Source organism: Protopterus annectens, chromosome 9.part0, assembly GCF_019279795.1.
Source record: "Protopterus annectens isolate FY-2018-M chromosome 9.part0, PAN1.0, whole genome shotgun sequence".
Lineage (NCBI taxonomy): Eukaryota > Metazoa > Chordata > Ceratodontiformes > Protopteridae > Protopterus > Protopterus annectens.
Genome location: NC_056743.1, coordinates 330,552,364 through 330,575,075, shown reverse-complemented (window position 1 = coordinate 330,575,075; position 22,712 = coordinate 330,552,364). Strand labels below are relative to the sequence as shown.

At 41.5% G+C, this 22,712-nt stretch overlaps 1 protein-coding gene across 2 annotated transcripts in view; it reads right to left on the bottom strand.

Annotated features, from left to right (window-relative positions):
• The window catches only part of RABEP1 (rabaptin, RAB GTPase binding effector protein 1), a 1,652,179-nt gene that overhangs the window by 486,112 nt on the left and 1,143,355 nt on the right, over nucleotides 1-22,712 (bottom strand). For both annotated transcript variants that reach the window (XM_044082911.1, XM_044082912.1), the window contains exon 11: nucleotides 11,019-11,135. In XM_044082911.1, coding sequence (XP_043938846.1) covers nucleotides 11,019-11,135 — 117 coding nt within the window. The remainder of the gene's footprint in view (nucleotides 1-11,018; nucleotides 11,136-22,712) is intronic.

Here is a 22,712-nt window from a genome sequence, read left to right as displayed (position 1 = left end):
TGTGGAATTGGTTTTCCATGGAAGGAGTAACAGAACCGTATGCAATTTCCTATCCATTTGGAGATTGTCTATTTGGAAATAGCTTTTCCTTCCCTTCCTGTTGCATAGGCTACAAAAAGTTGGTCAGTCTTTCTGCTACTTTTTGTTCTGTCCAAGTAGTAGCGTAGCTGTCTATGTACATCCAAGGTATGCAGTATTCTTTCCCCTCTGTTTTGTGGGTTGGGAAAGAAAGTAGGTAGGTGGATTGCCTGGTTTAAAGACACTCTGGATACCACCTTAGGCATAAATGTAGGATTAGTCCTCATGGATACTCTATCTTGGTGGAAGATTAGGAAGGGTTGCACCGCCATTAAGGCCTGTAGTTCTGAAACCCTCCTTGCTGAAGTAATTGCCAGTAGGAAAGCAGTTTTCCATGATAGGTGCTGTAGGTCTGCTGTTGCTGCTGGTTCAAAGGGTGATAGTGTCAACTTTTCTAGCACAAAGTTTAAGTCCCAAGCTGGTAATGGTGGTTTCCTTGGAGGTTTTACATTCTTGATTCCTCTGAGGAACTGCCTGAGCAAAGGGTGCGAAAAAACAGGTGGATCAAAGCTGTATTCTGCTGAAATAGCTGATGCATGTATCTTGATGGAGGAGCAGGAGAGGCCTGAATGAAGAAGTTCGGCCAGATACTCCAGAATGTTAGGCATATCTATGTTTGACACATCTTTTCCTCTTTCAGTACTCCAAATGACAAACCTTTTCCATTTTCCAGCATAGTTTCTTCTTGTTGAAGGTCTGCGTGCTTCAAGAATAATGTCTAACTCTTTGGGAAAGTTCTGGATTAGCTGCTGCTATGTGATGTTCCATGCAGTCAGTTGCAACGTTTTTAGGTTTGGATGTATGATGCTGTAGTTGTTCTGAGTTAACATCAAAGGCATCAGGGTATTGGCCACATATTGTTCCGAGACATGCTCCTCAGCAGTGGGTACCAGTGTTGTCTTGGCCAGTTTGGAGCTATCAGGATTATCCTCGGGCGTTCTTCCTTGATTTTTAGTAGTACTTTGTGTATCAAGGGAAGAGGTGGGAATGCATATGCTGTTAGGCCTTTCCAGCTGAAGGAGAGTGAATCCACTTTCCATGCTAGTGGGTGGACTGTCCTTGTGCAGAATTTTTTGAGCTGGTGATTGAGAGGTGATGCGAATAGATCTATCTGAGGCATTCCCCATTTCTTTGAGATGGTCTTGAAGATGTCCGGGTGCAGCTTCCATTCGTGGGCATCCGATGTGGTTCTGCTTAATATGTCTGCTAGAGTATTTTCTTTTCCCGGTACAAATATTGCCTGTAACTGGATGTTGTAGCTGAGTGCCAGGTTCCACAGCTCCAAGGTCATTCTGCATAGGGGGTAAGAATGAGTGCCTCCCTGTTTGTTGATGTACCACATGACTGTGGTGTTGTCTGTCCTTATCATCAACTGGCCCTCTTTGAGAAATGGTCTGAACTTTTGGATTGCCAGTTTTACTGCCAGCATTTCTTTTAGGTTGATGTGCAGGTGAAGTTGATCCTGTGTCCACAATCCTTGCACGCATTTGTCCAGCATGTGGGCCCCCATCCCAGGTCTGAAGCGCCTGTTGTGATGGTCTGGCTTGCTTGACATCTGCTTGAAAGGGTAGGCCTGGGTTTGACTGGCATGCCTGAGCCCACCATAGGAACTCCTGTTTAAGCATGGAATTAGTGGGATTTCTGTTTCCAGGCTGTGTCTGTGTTGGGACCATAAATTCTTTAGGTACCACTGTAGTTTTCTCATATGTAGTCTGGCAAATGGGACCAAAATTATGCATGATGCCATGAAGCCCAAGGCCTGCAGTACTTTTCTTGCTGTTAACTTGTTCAGTTTTGTTAGAGCCAAGAAGTAAAGAGGAGTTCTTTGTTTTTCTGTAGTTAGGAATGCCATTTGTTTTACTGTGTCCAATTCCGCCCAAGAATGTTCTTGTTTGGGATGGTATCAGCCTTGACTTTGTAAATTGACTGTGTATCCCAGTGCTTGTAGCAAGTAAATGACCCTTTGTAAATCTGATGTCAGCTTGCTTTTGTTGTCCCTTGTAGCAGGCAGTCGTCCAGGTATGGGTAAATTTGAATTCTGTAGTCTGTAATGGGCGATTACTGATGCCAGGCATTTTGTGAATACTCTGAGCAGTAGATAAGCCAAAGGGCAATGCTGAGAATTGATAGTGCTCTGATCCTGCAAGAAATCTGAGGTATCTTCTGCAGATTGGTCGAATGGGGACGTGCAGGTATGCCTCCTTGAGATCTAGAGTTACCAGCCAACACTCCTTGCCCAGCATGGGAAGAAGTTGCTGTAGGGTCAGCATTTTGAATTTTGGGACAATGATGTATGTATTTAAGGTGGACAGGTCGAGAACTGGTCTCCAACTTTTTTCCTTTCTTGGAACTAGGAATAGTCTGGAGTAGAACCCCTTTCCTTGCTCTGCTGCTGGCACTCTTTCCACAGCTCTCATGTTTGCTAACTTCATTATCTGTTGTAGAGCCTCTGTTTTTTGATCTGGAGGTAGATTTGGCATTCCTCTTTTGACTGGTAAAGTGTGGAAGTGGAACCGGTAACCTTGATCTATGGTTTGTAAAATCCACTTGTCTTTTGTTATGTAGTGCCAGTTCTTTGAAAATAAGGTTAACTTTCCGCCTAGAGGAGCTGCTATTTGTTCCCTGGTAGGCGGATTTAGGTTTAAGTCACTGTGGTTGTGTTGTTGTAGTGGCAGTGGTTGTGTCTGTGCCTCTGTTGTTACCTTGCCACTGTCGTCCTCTGTAGGCACCTCCTCTGGATTGGTTTCTGCCTCTGGAACATCTATTCCTGCCCCTTTGAGATCTTGTGGAGTCAGGAAAGGACCAATTTTTGGCAGGCCAGTTCCTGCTAAACCTTGGGGGTTGAACCTGCAAGAAATCTTTAACCGTTTGAACAGATTTTGCCTTTTCTTCCATTTTCTTCATAACCTGCTGGGCAGGTGCACCAAACAAACTTGTCTTATCCATAGGGGCATCTAGCAACTTAGCTTTAACATGATCCGGTAAAGCTTGCTCCTTTAGCCATGCATGCCTTCTTATCACTGTGCCAGTCATGGCTGATCTAAATGAAGCCACCAGTGCATCATAGCCACATTTTAAGGAATGGTTGCTAACCTGTTGTATGTTATTTACCATTTCTAATACATATTTCTTATCAAGAGATTCATCAGTGGTTAGCTTTTTAGTTAACTGATCAAGCATAAACTCTTGGTATTGTATCATGTGAAACTGACAGTTTAAAGCTCTAGCTGAGAGAGTAGCTGAAGTGTAGACCTTTTACCCCATCTGTCTAATGACCTTGCTTCCCTTTCAGAAGGAATAGGGTTTTAGCTATGGTCGCTACTGCCTTGGGACCCTGGGATATAGTTTCGGGTCTGCAAGTGGGGCCTTGTAAAGGTGGTGATGAGTATCTGGCACCCTGTAAAATCTGTCTGGTTTGGCAGGGGCTGGGGTAAAGAAGCATTGGTGAACGATGCCATAAAGGCTTCCACAAACCCACATAAGCAAAGCCAGGCATGATGCCTGATGGTGATGCCTGTTGGCTGTGAGGTACCCTCTGCAACACTGGATATTAACCTCATGGACGAATTAGCTATAGATGTAAGAATGGCAAGCTTGGCAAAAACAGTCAAAGTCTTCCGCCAGCATGGACTCCGAGAGGGAAGTGGTAAGCTCCTTGATCAAATCTCTCTGAAGACGGATAAAATGTGTCAGGTAATTTAAGGCTCAAAGGCTGAATGAAGCCGATGCGAATACCTGCTTTCTGAATCTGTCAACTGCTCTCAAATTGAGATTGGGAGGATGGACAGATGAACTCTGTTCCACCAGCTCTTTCTTGGTGGCGGAAGCTATCAACTGGAACTGCTTTGGACCAAAAGGGTTTGTCGGAAGGGGGACTCAAAAACATATCCACTGTGTCAGGTCTCTTCCATGCCCTGCTGGCAATGAGACTGATCAAGGGGTCAGGAGGGGGGAGGAACATCCAAGAGTTAGATAGGCCCATTCCGAACGCCTCCAGAAACACAGCTTTCTCAGAGGATGGGAGCTGGGCAGAACAACTGCCCATTACCCTTAAGGATCTCCAGGATGTCTCCAAAGGAGACATCATCTGACGGCAACCTTGGGGACCCATCCCCCTCATCGATATCCGTGTCCTCGGTGAGAGACTCCAGCGAGGAGTCAAGAAGTCTCCTCTTACATGTCCTCTTCCAAGGCACTTCCTCTGAGGGAGGCTCTGGGGAAGACTCGGAAGAGGTGTGGACCCCGAACAGGGGTAACTCCCCCCTGGAGGCTAGATCGAACGGGCTGACCAGGAGCAGGATGCAAGGGTCTGCTCAAAATCTGAGGCTGGGATGGAGCCTGGTGAGCCGGGGAAGCTACTCTGGTAGCAGAGAGAGATCTTTCCATCACCTAGAAAACAGAAGAACTGGACTAAGCCCCTTCTCCAGTGGACAACACCACAAGGGAGGAAGGAGAGACCCTGCCAGTACATCCAACCCTCTGGAAAAGGCCAGACCAGAATTATCGAGGGGCAAAGCACTGAGAAGTTGACAGCGGCCCAAAAGGCCTGGACCCAAACCTGCCCCCATGGACTCCGGGGCGACAACTCGGACCGGTGGCCCCGCCTGCCCCATGGGAGGGAGAGCAGAACCAGCCATAGACTCTGACGGGGTAAGGACAAATGGTGTCCCAGAATTCCCCACCACCTCCATGCAGCATGCGGGCTCCACTTAAGTCCAAACCCTGCTGGGCTGGACGAGGAGAAAATAATGGGGGACTAGGAGAAGGCTCCCTATTCCGATGGGCTAGGGAAACTAGAAGACCCAACTCTATTTGAGCTTTTACGAAAGACCGCATCATCCTGTCCATATCGGAAGGAAGGATGGTCCTGGAAGATCAGGAGGAAATAGAGGACCTAGATGGAGACCCATGCCGAAACCCTGAGGGTCCTCCCTGATGGTCGAGGGAATGGCTCCTTAATGGAGAGATAAAGAAATGGTCCCCTCCTGGAGGATCTGTGGTGAGGTCATCAATAACAATAGGATCTGACATGGGTCTTGGATCTGAGGAAACAGAAGAATCTGAGGGCTGAGCTCTCAAACCCCTTGGATCTGACAGGATCGGATCAGTGACAGACCTGCTCCAACTCAGATCCGAAGGCCTCAATCTGGAGGCCCTGGATCCGGGAGTCGACTCAGAGACCCTTGGATCCGAAGACCTTGGACCGGAGTCCTTGGATCTGGGCATCAACTCTCTTGAGGACTTCGGGTCCAAGGTCCAAGACCTTTGGATCAGACGCCGCCAAGGCTGGAGCCGGATCTGAGGATCTGGGTTCTGACAGCCTAGACTTTTTACCTGAAACCTCCCCAGAAGAGGAGGAAGAGGTTGTCTTTCTCTTGTGGTCAGAGGGACCTGGCTTGGTCGAAGGCTCCTTGACCAAGGGACCCCCTGAAACATTCCTTTGAGAAGTTTATTTTGGTGCTTGACCAGTGGCGCTTGAACAGGGCCCTGGGATTGATTGTGGCACAAATGTAGCACTCAACCTCCAGGTGGCTGGCACCAAGGCAGCAGAGGCACTACTCGTGCGAGTCAGAGACCGGCATCTTCTGATTACACAAAGAGCACCTCTTAAATCCTGAAGGCTTCTCTGACATACTGAATCAGCCGAAAAACAAAACCAAGTCCGAAGGAATGAGCAAGAGCGGAGTCAAGAAACCTGCCACAGCCCTGAACCAAAAAGTCTGTCACAAAACACACGGTAACCTAAAACTACAGACACCCAAGAAAAATTAAATTCCAAGAAATTTCTGCACAAACCTTGACACTACAAAGGGTGTCAAACAAATGGGAGGGGTAGAACAATGACAGCTACCTCACGTGGAAAACCTGAGACTAGAACCAGAAGAAAACTAAGAAAGAACAAAGAAGAAAACCCAAAAAAGATAAACCTACTTTTTTAAAACTGGAATCCCAGAGGAGCCAAGCAATCTGCTTCTGACTTTAAGCATGGCAAGTGAAATCTGAGGGTTTAGGAAGCAGCAGAGCATTATGGGAGGGGAGAAGCTTGAGCTAAGCTGTTGTCTAAGTGTTGCCAGCTTGGATCCGATGTCGGATCCTAGACCCACACACGATGAATGGTGACTAGGATAACATCAGATATATATATAGTTGCAAGTATAGAAAACTTCTGGAAGAACCTCATGTTATTCAGGATAAAACGGAGGAATGGTTAAGGAGAGGCGAAACTCAAACCAAGAGATGAAAGGTTAGTATTGGAGGCCCAAGACAGTGGGCTATGTACACTTTGGTTTACAAAGACCATTGAACATGTGGGAGAAACAGACAAATGTAGGTTTTGTAAAACAGAATTGGAAACAGTGGCACACCTCATTGCTGGTTGTGACATATTAATGGCAAAAGGACTGTATACTGAAAGGCATAATAATGTGGCAGGACTGTTGCACTGGGGATTGTGCAAATATTATGGTACTGAAGTAGCTAAAAAAATACTGGAAACATGAGCCACAAAGCATCATAGAAAATGATTGTCTACATCACATGGGATCACCCATTCCCAACAGTTTAAAAGACAGATGCTAGAAAACCGGATATAGTGGTCCATGAAAAGAAGACAAAAGTAGCATTGATCACTGAAATCGCCACATCCAGTGACTACAGTGTCTTGCGTACAGAAAGACACAATGCCATAAAATATCAGGCTTTGCAGGCAGAAATGAGAGCAATGTGGAAGAAAGTTACCTAGACAGTTCCACTAGTAGTAGGAGCAATGGGTCTTATAAAAAAGAATCTACAATTGTATTTAGATGTTACCAATACATGCAACGCTGTATGAATTGCAGGTGTCATTACTGGGGACATTGTGGCTGCTGCAAAGAGCACGCCTGGTTGACATCAAAGATTGAAGCAATACTAACTTCATGAACTTTAATCGTACTTTGATTTAGGAATGGGGTCCATTCCCGTCATGGTACTAGAAACCCACAAGACTTAGAGAAATTAAAAAAGACTGCAGCACTGTCTTACTATTTCATTTGAGCTCTCTAAGCTGATGATACTTCACTGTGGTGGAGAGGCAGCAGATGCTGTTAGTAAAACTGCATCAACATTGCAATCCTAAATAGTCTTAAGTTCAAAGGATGAGTTAAATGCATCAAGATCCACAAAAAGATCATTATCACAGAGAAGTCATCTCTAAACTTAACATCTAGATATCTTTCTTTCTGCCTGACAGCTTAGTCATTATGATCTCTAACAATGGATTCCAGCTGAGTGGTACATACAAATTATTTAAGAAGAGTCAGGATTACTAATAATTAACAGTATGATCCAAGTTTGGATGCGTGGCTTCACTAAACAAATGCAAATCTCCAACTCAGATGAATAATCAATAATTAAGGGAGCCAGTACTGAGGGAGACGGGTCAGGTAAATATCTCCCTAAAACAACCAGATTCTTCTGTGTTTTGGGAGGACAGAGTAAATGACAATGTGAATTCTGGCTACATGATGGCTAACAAAAGAGGTGTCATATAGAGGTGACTGTCAACATTCACACTCCATATTCAAGTACCTAACATCATTCTGATTTTTTTTTTTATTTTGTTTTATTTTTGTACGGGGTGTTCTTGAAACAGACAAAATAGTGTCAAGTTGTGCAATAAAGGTAGCTGTAACTTTACACTGTACATGTGTGCTATTTTTATAAAAAAAAAAAAAAAAGAATAGTATGTATTGGATAACTAGGCAAAATCACAGAGGTATGAATGTACTGTAACTGTTTAACCAAGTGCATGTTACTGAGCTGGGGGAATCCATTAAATAGCTGTGTGACGTGCAAGCAAAGCACAGGGCAGTGAATAATATTCTTGCATTTCATTCAAAAACAGAAGCAAAGAGAATAACCTATCACAATGCAGCTCATCTAGGTTGCCTCAGAGTGTTGCCTTCTTTTGAAAATAACTCTAGTAGATAAATTTCACAGCCAAGAACTAAACCACCTTTGCTGTGTAAAAACAACTGACATTCACAGTATAAAAAAAAGCCCACACATTAAAAGGGAGGGTCTGAGATCCAGTTCAGATATTCAAGAATAAATAAAAATAAAATTAATAAAAACTTTACAAAATGAAGCAACATACAGGACAAGTTCATTGGTGTCCTTGTGAAATTCATAGGTAACTACTAGTCTTGCAGTCTAGGGGTCTTTTGAAGTGCCTAGCCTAAATACCCAGATGCCCCCGGTACTGTTTACTTAAGTGACTTGCTCAAGGTCACACAACTGGCAAATGAGGGCTGAGGGAGTCAAACCCTGTACCACAAGAACTACAGTTTATAACCTTAACCTTCTACGCCACCTGCCAAGCAATGCAGGTACTTTAGAGTATTTTATTTATTTATTTTACATTTGTTTACAGGGAAAGTCCGACTGGATATATGTCCATAGTCAGCGGAGGCCCGGGGAGAAAAGCTCCAGAAAGCAAAGTACAAATACATTAGGAACAATAGAAACATTTAGAGATAAGTATAATATGCAGTTTTCAGAAGGGTTACAAACTTAGATAAAACATAGCAGACAACATCAAAATTATGCGACTTCAGTTTCAGACAATAATACATGCAATTATGGGCCAAGTTCCATCAAGAATTCATAAACTTATCAGAGTATATGACTGAAATGCTTAGGGAGAGTTTGCAGGAACAGCGGATGGTGATTAGTCAGGGTTTAAGCAGGGACATTGCCAATGCTGTTGGAAGTGTAGTTTGAGGCTTTTTTTGAACTGAGTTAAGGAGGATTGGTGAGCAAGTTCGGCAGGTAGCATATTGCAAGTTTTGCCTACTGAGGTGGCAAACAGAGAGTCCCCAGCCACATTTATGCTCTTAGTTGTTTGTACCAGTAGTTTGTCAGCAGAGCATAATGACCTCAGGTTGCTGTATGGTTTGATGATCTTATTTAGTGCTGGTGTTTTTTCAGGTTGATATAGTATTTTGTGGGTTATTACAAGTTGGCTGTATCGGAGAAGACTGGGCCACTCCAGCCATCCTAGTTGAGTTAGGTTGATACAACAGCGGGTCCTATAAATAGCACCTGTAGCAAATCTAGCAATATGGTTGTAACAACTAGCAAGTTTGGTAAGGGTGACTTGGTTCAGGTTAGTGAAGAGGGGGGAGGCATAGAGGAGGGTAGAAAGTAGGTGGGACCGAGCGATAGTGGTTCTTGCAAAAGGAGTGAGGAAGGGTTTGATCCTGTACAGGGAGCCCAGTTTTTTTGACAGATTTGATGGTTTTATTAACATAGATATCATATTTTAGGGCGTTATCGACTGTGACGCCCAGGAGTTTTGTGTGAGTATCTGGGGATATAATTGTGCCATTGTTGGAACTTACAGTAAAGAATGGTGAGAAGGATTTGCAGGTGGGGGAAAAGATGAGTTTTGTTGAGGTTTTATAGAAGCTGATGGTTTGCGAACCATTTTTCTACATCATTGAAAGTACTCTGAGTTAGGGTCATAAGCTTAGCTGAGGAGGAGGTGGTACATATTAAAGTAGAGTTATCCGCGTACTGGATTGTAGGTGGCCTTGGGAGTGATGGTGGGTAGGTAATTGATAAAGAATGAGAAGAGTAGTGGTCCTAGTATGGAGCCTTGGGGGACTCCTAGAGTAACAGGTAGACATGTGGATAGGGTATTCTGCCATAAACCTGCTTGTTGTCTATCAGACAGGTAAGATTGGAACCATTTAATAGAGCTACTATTCAGTGACAGTTCCTTCAGGGTACAGAGAAGCAGTTGGTGACTGACCATATCAAAGGCCTTACAGAGATCTAGGAAGAGAGCAGTGTCTTCAAGAAGTCTTATGTTCCAGGTGTAAAATATCTCAATTCAAGTTGACAGGCCCCAGAGAAAGCAAGCAGAAGTTATTTACAGGGGTCTAGTGTATGGATTCCATAGGGAAGCACCACCACAGTGCTCAAGACCAGAAAGGAAGGAATGGCTTTTGATAAGAAACTATACCACAGATACCTGTATCTTTCTTTCAAAACATGAGCTGATTTTCCATTACAAACTTGCAGGTAAAAATACAAGAGTACGGGAACTACTCTCTTCATCCCTCATTTTAAGAGAGACACAGTGCTGCAAACACTGGCTGGGTTTCAGCTTCTACTTTCAGCACTTGTATACATGTTGTAAAACCCTACTACTTAGCAGTGCAACCCATTTTAAACCACACATTTGCTCAAAAGATATACCTCTGTTTCCTTACAATTTCTATTTGATCCATATGTATCAAGTGCACATTCTGCTTTGTACATACATTTTAATGAACGTGAATCTAATGGCAAAAAGAGACTAGTCTTATGGGACAGTATATGCAAAAACAAAACTAAAGGCAACAAAATCGTACGCAAACAGCATTCTGAAAAGAGGACTAGTACAAATGCCTCACATGACTATGAGTAATAAAGCACACATCTCAATATTACAACACCTCACAAGACTCTCAACTCACTTCCCTTGAGACTTGCTTATCATGTGAAAAGCAGTACTGACAATGCTGCAATAAATAAATTAAGCACCACCTTCACAACAATCCAGACACTTTGAATACTGACTGCAAAAAAACTCTTTTTTTGCTTGCAGTGTAATAATTTCATAATCTTTGTTCGTGTATTACACTCAAGTAACAATCCTTGTTATGAGGGCAATGTATAATACTTGTATGCATCTAATCATGTAGAAGTCATATCTTACTGCATATATAGTAACATGATGGGCTTAGGAAATGAAAAGGGAGGTTTACAAAGCAGTCAAGATGGCCAATTTAACAAATACAGTAGCAAAATCTGACTTTTTTAAATGGAAGAAAGGAAACAGAAACCACTGAAAGAATCGAGGCAATCACGTAAGTTGTCATTAAATAAAAAAATTTTTCTAAGTAAGGCACCTGATGACTAGCATCTTCAGCACTTTGTTTCACATAATCCTCAAGTTCTTCTTTTTCCTTCATGGTCTTCTCCAACTGGTCATTTGCTTGCCGTAGCATCCCTTGTAGCTTTTTCAACTGAAATAATACAAATATATTTTACATATAAACAGATTAAGACAGATGAAACATACTTCTATATATACTCAGAAAACAAGAAAAACAATAGTCTAAAAATGACTGGATTCATTTGAAGAAAGCAGAATGAACTACAATGTTTTATTTTATCAGTTAAATAGATATAAGCTCAAGATGCTAAAAATCATCTGATTTTTTTTTAACATGGTGCTACTATCACACAGATAAAGCCTTGCTACAATGACCCAATGATAACAAAATCAGCGCTGTAAGCAAGAGTTTATGGAACTGTGCATCAATGTGCAAAACAAAGCACGCCACCTAGCAGATGCAGTCCTCCTACTGCACCAGGCCTGGGCATTGCATGTCTGTGGACAGCACAGCTTTTCAGTAATTCTACTGCTGCTAAATAATGTGCCTTGGAAATTAAAGAGGTGATGAGGGGGGTCTTAAATGAGCAACTGCAGCAATGACAAAAAATAAAGACATGCAGTGGCATATGCATGGCAATACCCTTGATAACATAATCAGCACTGTTCTGTAGTTGACAAACACATGACAGGCACTTTAAATATACCTATAGCGAGTTGACACATGAACATAATCACTGGCCTTGTCCTCTACAGTGACAGTGTTTATGCCACTACTGACCACAGTCGGACTTATGATTATTTATTACAAATTTCCGTGCTGGACAAGTGTGAAAAATATTTGCTGAAAGCCACCTTCAGTGAACAGCAACAAAAGCTTTTTTTTCTGCAGGGCAGCTCCCTACCCCCCCCCCCCCCACACACACACACGCACACGCGTGGCATGTGGAAGGAGACTTCCCTCCACACTGTCCCTAACTTAAATGTACCAATTCAGTGGTTACACAACAGAGAAGAAACAGCAAGAAAACCTCACTTGTACTCTTGTCAATTGATCAAACAGCACTCACTCTCTTCACGTTCCCCCACAGTTTTACACTAAAATCCGGACGCTGCAGTAACGGATGGTATGGAATGGATTAAGTAGTTTCCAGTCCGTTGTTCCTTTTTTTTTTGGAGAGGGACTGTGGGTGCTCTAGGTGCTTGCCCATGGACCAGAAAACACAATGGTAAATCAATTTACTGCCATGGCAAAAACATTAAGAGGCTTGCATCTGATGAAGACTGTACAACTACAATATCAATACATAGCACTCTAGAAAGGGGAAGGTAAACATGAAATATGACGACCTACACGAAATTCTTCCTGAAGTACAGGTCATACACGATTGTCACCACTGCTGCACCTGAATGGTTCCACATGTCTGAATAAGGAGCAGTGGAAATTCACAGCATTTACTGTTCATATTAAAAGTAACTAGCATTAGGCTGTCTGTAGATCAAACCATCCCCCAACTCTTAACCTGGGGATGAAAAAAAGTTGACTCAGTCTATATAAAAACCCAGAAGCAGCAGTAATGTCTACTGTCATAAAAAGGTTTACCTAAGCAAACGTGAAGCACTGTCTTTTGGCTCACTATTCATGACAAATTACATACTGAAAAATGGTGAGCCAAAAAAAAAAAAAACCACAAGAAATCTTTTTTTGCAATGGGGCAAGCCCCTCTGCACTACCCAAAATTATATACATCAACTCCACAGTTGCATATCACTGATGAAAAGAAGGAAACCTTCAAAAACGTACTGCCTGGTCACCAATACATTGCATGGAGATGAAACACCGTCGCTCTGAAGACACACGATGGCAGAGTTAGAGATGACTCATAGGTATGCCATCACAAAACCATACCAAAATAATAAAATCTTATATATTATACAAAGGCTACAAAAACAGGCTATTAACCAGATTCTCTACTCAGGCAATCCCTCAACACACAACCCCTCCCCCAATACCACACCCCAAGAAACTGCATCCGTCTTCATATTTTATTGATACCATCAATAAACTAATGCAGACTTCCAACCATCTCAATCTTTCATCACCCACCACCCCACAGTGACACAACTCTCCCTTCTCACTAAACCCAGTTCCTACCAGCAACATTAAAAACCTTCTCCTTAAACTAAAACCATGTTCCATATCGGCTGACATGTTGCCATCTCTCTTCCTAAAGACTACTGCCAAATCTATAGCATACCCAGTCTCCATCCTCATAAATCGTTCCATTAGGGAATCCACTGTCCCCACTATTTGGAAAAAGTTCAACATACTACCACTCCACAAAGGTGGGAATTCCATACAACTTTCTAATTATCATCCTACAGCCATACTCTCTCCCATCTCTAAAGTGCTTGAACACTGTTCAGAAACAACTCTTAGCCTACCTCACTCAAGAAAACCTAATCACACCGACCCAGCATGGCTTCCGCCCCACCATAGTACCACTACTGCTCTCATCTCCTTTACTAACTCCAACTCCCTTGCCAGAGATGACAATAAACTAATATCCGGCCTCATCTTGGACCTCTCTATAGCTTTTGACACCGTCTCCCACCCCATCCTCATCTCCAAACTGTCCCAACTCAACCTATCTGCTGCAACTATCTCCTGGTTTAACAGCTATCTCACGGACAGGCAGCAATCTGTCAAATGGCTCTCTGATCTCTCTCACTTTCTCCCTATCAAAATGGGTGTCCCTCAAGGCTCTGTTGTAGGTCCCTTTCTAAGGAGGCAATATGAGACCAAGTACAGCTGGAGTTTTTTTGAGTCCAGTATTGGGCATGTGTTTAAGGCCTAGAATCCTTTTGGTGAGGTATTTTTGTGGCCTTTCCAACTGCTGCAGGTGTCTAGTGAGGTACATGCCAAAAGAGGCATTGTATTCTATAATAGGACTAATCAGGGATGAATAGAGTAGGATGATGACCTCTTTCTTCCTAGATGGGAAAACCTTTGTGATGAGATGTCCCACATAAAAGGATTTTCTAACCACAGTGGGTGGTTGCCAAAGGAGAGGCTGCTATCAACCTGTGTTCCCAGATCTCTTATTACACCTTCCGAGTTACTTGGAACACAATTGATGTGGTAGTTCATGGGCACAGAGTTTTTCTCAAAGGGAATAATGATGCATTTTTTGGCACTTAATTTAAGGCCACGTGGTTCAGGCACCAGTTACTGGTGTCAGTGAGGCCCCTTTGTAGGATATCTACGTCAATTGGGGATTCTATAATGGCTCCCAGTTTGCAATCATCTGCAAACTTGGTCAGCCAGAGTCCTTTTGTGTTGGCTTGAATTTCTGAGAAGTAGATGCCAAAAAGAAGTGGACCCGGGACATATCCCTGTGGGACACCACTCGGGACTAGTCGGTAGTCCAATTTGGAGTCTGCAACCTTCACAGTGTGAGGTCTATCCATGAGCCAGTTAGCAACTCACCTTGTGACATAGATGTTAATGCCTAGATTAGTGAGTCTATCAATGATTCCAGAGTGGGGAATGGTATCAAAAGCCATGGCAAGATTGAGATGGGCTGTGTGAACCACCTTGCCCTCGTCCACAGCTCTGGTGATGGTCTCAAAAATGTCTACCAGATTGATCAGGCATGATCTACCCTTCACAAATCCAAACTGCGTGGGGTCCAGAGTTAGGAGTCTTCCCATATCCCTACTTATAAGGTCCACGATGATATGCTCCACAGCCTTGCATGTCAGACTAGTCAGGCTAATGGAGAGGTAGTTTCCAGGGTCTGTAGTTGCTCCCCCTTTGTGGAGTGGGGGCAGTTCTCTATTCGGTGGGTACAAAGCCTGAAGTGAGGCTGTGACTGAACAGGGCACTCAGTTGTGGTGTCAGTTCATTTTGTCGCTCATGTAGGACACATCCAGGGATATTATCGGGTCACATGGAAGCTGTGTTGTTGGCTTTAGACAGTGCGGTTTTAACCTGAGCAGCAGGACTTGACATTCCTCAGGAATTGCGAATGGCCCTTTGGGGGGTGAAAGGGGGGTAAAGTTTGCGATTAACCTATCAGCCAATATATTGGCAATGTCACCTGGCTCAGTATATGTGCTGCCATTGTGCTGTAGCTCAGAGCAGACCTGAGTGTTGTCCTGAAGATTCTTGACAAAACTAAAGAACACCTTGTGGTTGTCTTTAGTATTTGCTGCTATTTTGTTTTCATAGCTAACTTTAGAGGATTTGATGAGGTATCTCAATTTTTTTGCTAAGGGTAGATAGGGATTTCTTCCAGTCTTGGGACTTTACCCTTTTCTGTAACAGTTTCTTCCTTCTGTTGTAGAGTTTGTTTATGGTAGGGGACCACCAGATTGGCTTCCTTTTTTGGAAGTAAGCATCTTGGTTCTGTTTGGGATAGCTCTATCCATGCACTTGTGAATGTGTTCGTACAGCGCAATGGTGTGTGATTCAGCAGTCAAGCAGCTACTTTCCAACTGCATGGGCTTCATAAAGTTTGCCACCTCCATTTTTAAGAGCCCAAAGCTTGCTTTAGAGAAGTTTTTTTTACAGTGGTTTCCTTTACGGTGGTGGTGGGGGGGTGGATATCCATGGTGATTAGCTTGTGGTCAGATTTGACCAGGGAGGAGTTAATTTCAGGTGTAGAGCAGCAGTTGCTCATGTTGGTTATGACCAGATCGAGGATGCTGTTACCTCTAGTGGGGGTAAGAACAAGTTGGTCCAGGGCATTGGAATTTATGAATTCCAGGAATCGTTGAGAAAGTGAGTTAGTACTGGAATAATTTTCCCAGTTTATCTAGGGGTAATTAAAGTCCCACGGTATTAGGAAGTTGGGTTGCACTTTGGTATTTTCCAGGATGTTTAGGAATGTGGAGTGGGAGTCTTGGGACATGGTGGGGGACCTACAGCAGTCAACCACCTGGATTGCTGTCTTTCCCAGTGTTAGTTGTACCTGGAGTATCTCCGAAGTGTTGTGTTGGGCTACTAGTCTGGAGGTGTGTATATCTTTTATGAATATGGAGATATCACCACCTTTAGTGCTTCGGTCCAGGTTTCGGGACCTAAAGGTGTGTTATGAATTACAGCCTGGTAGCGCGGGGGTGCTCTCTGGAGCCTTGAACTAGGTTTCAGTTACTGCACAAACATCGATATTCTCCATTTTAAGGAGGGTTTCAAGCGAGTGTGGATTTTGAGATTCAAACTTCTAGCGTTGAGTAGCATAACCCTCAGATTCCGTTTGGTTGTAGCAGTTACAATGGTACTTCTGACATCAGGACAGTGCCTAAAAAAGGACTATAGGGGTGAGCAAGGACCTTAGCCAGTATCCGGAATCCCAGGGGTGACAGATATAGGCCATCTCTGGTGAAGCATCGAGGACTGTTGATCATGTCATCCCAGGCAGACAGACACTGGATCCACTAGGTATTGCATGTAAACAACTTTGCAATTCTGAGAGGGTTACCATCTACAAAAGAAAGCTGGACCATTACTTCAAAAATACCAATAACCTTAGGAAAGAGGTCAATACCTAAATCTGCTTCTTGGTAGATTACTTCAGTTTGCTGCCATTTACACTCCTGTAAGGTGAGGAACTAGTCTTACATCAAAAGCTTATAGGAAATGCAAAGGCAGAGATCCTTGCTAACCACTAAAAGTGGCAAGGTTCACATCCACTTTGAGGTTTATCATCACTCAAAAAGTGAGACTGTTTTACCCCTGCCATCTCTTCTCTATACACAATTAATTTACAGCCCACTAAAAGGGTTTGTAAATTAGATTTCTTCCCTCTTAAAGATGTCAAATCACAGGTGGGAAGTCCCTGTAGCCTAGCAACACATTCAATGCATCCTCTTTGAGATATACATATAAAAAATGTGTTGCTGGCCAGTCATTTCCAGAACACATGCACTCTTCGATTATAGCTGACATTACTACACCAATCACATAAAGTGCCTTGTCCAACTTATGACCCATTATCATATTTCCCACACTGAGGAAGTTGCTTGAAAAAGTTGTTACCACCAAAGTCATCAAAGCATCATGCATCGTAATATTCATAACTTCTATCATTCTCAGTATGACTTCAGGCAATGTCACACTGGCCTTATAGCCACTGTATACCTTGCCAACAGAATTTACACAAGCATGAAAAAAGAGGTTCTTACACGCATCATGTTAGCTGACCTCAAGAAGGCATTTAGCTGTGTGTCTTGCATGGTCTTAATGAGAGAGGACAAAACACAGTGAGAGGCACCATCTGCAGAAAATTGGTTCAGCAGTTACTTAGCAAACTGTTCTGTTAAGAACACTTCGGCTGTACCTTTTAAACTGCTCAGGAAAGTTCATCAGGGATCAATTCTTGACCCCTCGTTTCACAAGTTATAAGCAAACGGTTTTGCAAACAGATGATAGGAGAATATCACTTTCATGATCTGATCCCACTCATGATATCTATATTAACTAAAAATTACAAAATGAACTAGCCTCCCTCTTATTCTGCATATAGAGTAAGCTGTAACAAACAGAAAAAAAAGGACCCCACTGTTTGACCCAGGATAGGATATCCAGTCACACTCTAATGCTGCTCCTGAAAATATGCATGTAAGTGTGGCATTTCTTACAACTCTCTCTTTATGTTACCAAACTGAAAACATGCAAAATAAAATCTCTTCAATGTTAAAAGCTTATTGCATTGCAAAGCACTTTATAAAAAAAGCTTCCAATGCCCTTGCGAACAGCAGTCTCTCACCTACTCAAGCCTAACAAATACTAAGAAGGCTAATCCACACATTGCTTTAAACAAAATTTATTTCAAATGCAAACCCCAAGAGGGAACACCTATGCCAGGTACTGGCAAAGGAGTTCATTACACAAAGGAGCATTTTACTTTTGCCAGATTTTAATCTACAAAATATGCAACTTAAGACTGATCATTGTTTAGATAAGATAAACCATTTTATCACTTCCTTGCAGTCCCCTTCATTTTACTCAGATATTATTATTAGTGTTTGTAGCGTCTTACTTAATACTGGTCAAAAAACAATATTTTTTCAACATCTTTATTAAATTATCACTTAAGACACAGGCATATATACATTAACAGAAAACAAAACAAACCATATTAACATTTTTTTTTCATTTATGTACATTACACATCGCATATCCTTTCTTTCCTTGTAACAACCATCAGGCTAACATTACATAAATTGCTGAATTCCTGCCTTCCTTTAAACCTCACACCTCCTTAACATAATTCTGCATGTACTTTTTCTACAATTTCCATTTATTTCTATGCAATTTGCTCTTACCCTTTTCTAAATGTTAATATTCAATATTTCAAATACGGTTGATTTAGACTTTGATTTCCATTTTTAATAATTGCTTTTTTTGGCAGCCACCAGAATTAAACTTAATAAGGCTTACTATGTCTTCGCAATTCAGACCCTGTGTCCTGGCTCACAATAATAATTTTCTTAGCTGCAGCAATTTGTACAAACAATATTTCCGACAGAGTACTCTGTAGGGAATTTTTTAAATCTGCCAGGTCATTACACTTCCAAAACATATGCTCCCAGTTACCTCTTTCTTCAGTATCACACCTCCAACATTTGCTGTCTACCTGAAGAAAAATTATTTGAAGTCTTCTTGGGGTATAAAAATAACTATGCAAACACTTCAAAACAAGGATCCTAAACCTTCTGGATTTTGTTACATACCTGGCAGCCATATATATGGCCTCCCATTGCTCTTTTGTAAACTGCTTTTCCAGTCTCTCTTCCCAATCTTTTCTGACCTCTGACTGATTTTTACAGTAATCATGCAATATTTTACTTGCCCAACTAAATATCCATTTTTAACAGCAGTCTCTGTTCCAGATTCAACTGAAAACTCTACCAGAGCACGTCTTTCACTTAAAAGATTCCCTATCCCTTTCTTTTTGCCTATACTCTGATATCAGTCCCTAGTAGAGAAGGCAGTCTCTAGCCTGCAGTCCAAACGTCTTCTTGGTTTCATCCCACTCTATTCAGGGCTGGTGTTTGGTTTTGGGAGCCCCCTAGTCAATTCTTGTGTACGTGTCATCCTAGCACCCCTCCTAGCTCATGTTACAGAGTTTTAGGAGTAGTACACACAGCTGAATTGTAGCTACAATACTCTTCCATTACAACAGGCCTGTGTACCACACTGTGTTGGCCCATCTCACAGACAGACATTCACTGTCACTGATTATGCCCCTATTGCAACTCTGACTAATCCTTGCCTTCACTACTGCTATTTCTATACTGCCTCCTCTCACTAATCAATATTACTTTACCCTTCTGTAAGTAGTAACTATCACTTGTAAATGAAATAACTTGGACATGAATGTAATTTTTCACATTTTCTGTATATTACCACAGATATACTGTAAAGTGACTTACCCTAGCATGTAAGTATATAGGTATTCAACGCAATTTTCCTCTCACTAATACTTACTACTTAATAATGTAATGTCCTTTATTTGTATAAGTATGTATGACATATTTGTGTTAGTAGATTTCTGTGTTACAAATGGAGCTTTTCTCCCCGGGCCTCTACTGAAAATGGAAATATATCCAGCTGGACTAGCCTGGTTAACAACTGTAAAATAAAATAAAAAAATAAATAAATAAATTTAGTTGCAAGAATTATAAATTACAGCAAGTCTATGTATGGGGTTGGACTTATGTGAAATGGTGCCCTAGGCACTGCCTACTACTTCCTCACATAAACCAATCCTCCAGTGCCTTACTTTTTTCTTCCTTTTCTCACATTTTGCCTTGCTCTTCGGTATTTTAAAGAAGACATGATTTTAAAATACACTTCAAAGCATGAAAAATGTTTTCATCCATTGATGGCTAGAAAAGAAATAAAGATTAAGATTAAGGAAAGAAATTCAGTGTTCAGCTTTTGTTTTCCTTGCATCCTTTCAACATAACTTTCTTGACCAAGAAAAGCACAGTAATCGTTTAGGAAAAAACCCAATTATTCCAGTGCCCCTAAACAGCTTGCATAAATTTTGAAGCATAAATATTCTACCTCATATGGTTGAGGACCAAAAACAAAAACATACAGCTAGGGAGAGTAGACTCCACATAGAAAAAAATAGCCAAGACCTGAACCAGAGCAAAGCAGTTTGAAATGGTAATGCTACTCACTACGTCACAGTGGCAATGTAGACCTGCTTTCACACACATTCTCTTCCTGCCAAACTACTAAAGACAGTCACCAATTGTGTGCAAGGTCTACAGTATGTTTGGGATGGTAAGTGAAAGAAATTATGGTCAGCCTGTTACTCAAATATAATGCCCCCCTGCCACACCACATACAAGTGTAATGACAAATACTGATAATGTTTTTCTAGAAGGTGGAACGAATGATAGCTAGCTTGTTACTCTTGCACTGGAACACACACACACACACACACACACACACACACACACACACACACACACACACAGTTCATAGGTTCATAGACTAGTACTAGGCTAACTGCCCTTGTTGGCCATTTTAAGCCTAGCCAATTACCCCATATGAGAATCAAACCCTGTACCATGTGTTTGTAAGGCAAACACCTCAACCATTATGCCAACCTCCCACGCCATAACAATACTAGTTTTGCACTGATTTCAGCAAATAACAATACTATGAGGCAACACTGGTATTTTCACAGTAGATCAGTGAATGTTGTTAAGCAGTTGCCAAACAGCAGGGGTTAAGTCACTTTTATTTAGCTTATTGAAGAGTAATGCATAACTGTCACTATCCACAATTTAACAGAATGTCCCTGACTTTGCCTCATAAATATGCTCTGTCCTTCATACACTGTTTGGTTTGTTGGTAAATCATTCAGAATTACAGTCAATAAATGCAGGCATCAGAGTTTCTTACATTTTGTCAAAAAATACACGTTGATGTAAAATATGTTAATGTTAATCTATTAACTTTTTAAACTAATTAGATTAATATTTAAAATGTGTTCTTGACTTTAAGCCTTTATTCTGCTATTATTTTTGTCTCTGTGAAAAATTCAAGAGCAAAGAATTTGAGAATCATAGTGTCTGATGTCATGCCAGTATTTATAAAACTCCTGAAAGAGAAAACTACCCCGATGTTCATAAGCATCAGCTCTTCTTAAAATCCAAGATAAGAACCAAGATCCATCACTCTGGGCTGCTGATCTCTAGGGGCTTACCTTGCTCATGTTTATTCATGGATTACTGGCTAATCCTATCAGTGTCATATTGCAACCCTTTTCAGATAAAGCTTGTAATTGGAAAATAAACAATTTTTTTTTTCTCCTCATTTTTCCCCAGCTAGCAGCCAACTTTTGTGGGGCCCCACACTGTAGTGCAGTGGTTCCCAAACATTTTCGATTCTCGGCTCTCTTGTTGAATTCAGGTATTCCCAAGGCGCCCCCCACACCCGTCAAATTCTAACTAGTCTACATATGTTATTCAATAACTGAAATAAGCCTATAGTCTATACCCAATCAATCAGATCATACTATTTTTCTTATGTCCTGCAGTGTAGTATGTTATCAGGGTAGGTTTAATAAAATGTCACAAACTGCACACAGTTTCACAGTAGCAATTTTATTAAAATATTATAAGTTGGTCTGTGAATAGTTTTGTGATAATTTTTTTTATACAAACAATAGCGTATTTGCCTTATTACAAGCAACCTTTTCTGTGAGGGCAAGAAAGTCCCTAAGTATGCTTTCTATAAGAAAGAGTGCCTGCACACCAACTAAGGTTCCAGGTAATAATGGCACAAGACCAGTGTTAGCCTTCACAGGATATAAGCACAACTGATGAAACGCATGACGATGAAAGATCATCATATAAGGTAGGCAGACCTAAGTATTATGAATTTTCGGTTATAGTGATCTCTTCTCGGAGACTTACTGTTATGGCATGTGCTTTACATAACAACACTCAGCTCATGGAGTTTTTAAGCTGTCCAAATTACTTTGTCAACACAGCACAAACTAAGTCTGAATCAGATGAGAGCATAATGAAGTAAAAGTACCATGGGAATCAATACTTTTTTTGTACGCAATTCCACTCCAAATTAAAAAATAAAAAAGTCTATAAACTAAAGAAGTTTTTGGAAACGAATCCTAAACAAATTACAAAAGAAGCACGGCAATAAAATGGAAGCAAATTATGTTATATAAAAATGAATGTCTTATTTTCCCCCAAACCCCGACCTGACCACGGTAGCTAATTTTTTCTTGTCCATCTTTAAAAAGTCTTATTACTGATTAGCCCTGATAGAAGTGTTAACTAATGATGCAGACAAAGACCAAGAAGCAGACACATTAGTCTTTTATAAGCAAAGACAAAAAAAAGTTTACAAATAGGACTGTTTTCCTAAAATGTGGGTTTAAACTAAAATTTAAATCACAAGAAATTATTTCTGAGCACAAAGTAAGACAGCATAAGCTAAAAGCATGACATACCCTCCCTTAAGAAATTCCGAGCTGCAATTACTGCCACCGAAGCAGGTGTTTTTCATCCCTTGAAGAACATTTTGGAAAAACAGCTTATTATAATATAATACACGTACTACAAGCTGTAAAAGTAGTCAATGCCAGATATATTTTACATTCCACTTTTATAATTCAACCAAAATAATGGGCTAGTCGTCAATCCTTAAAAATTC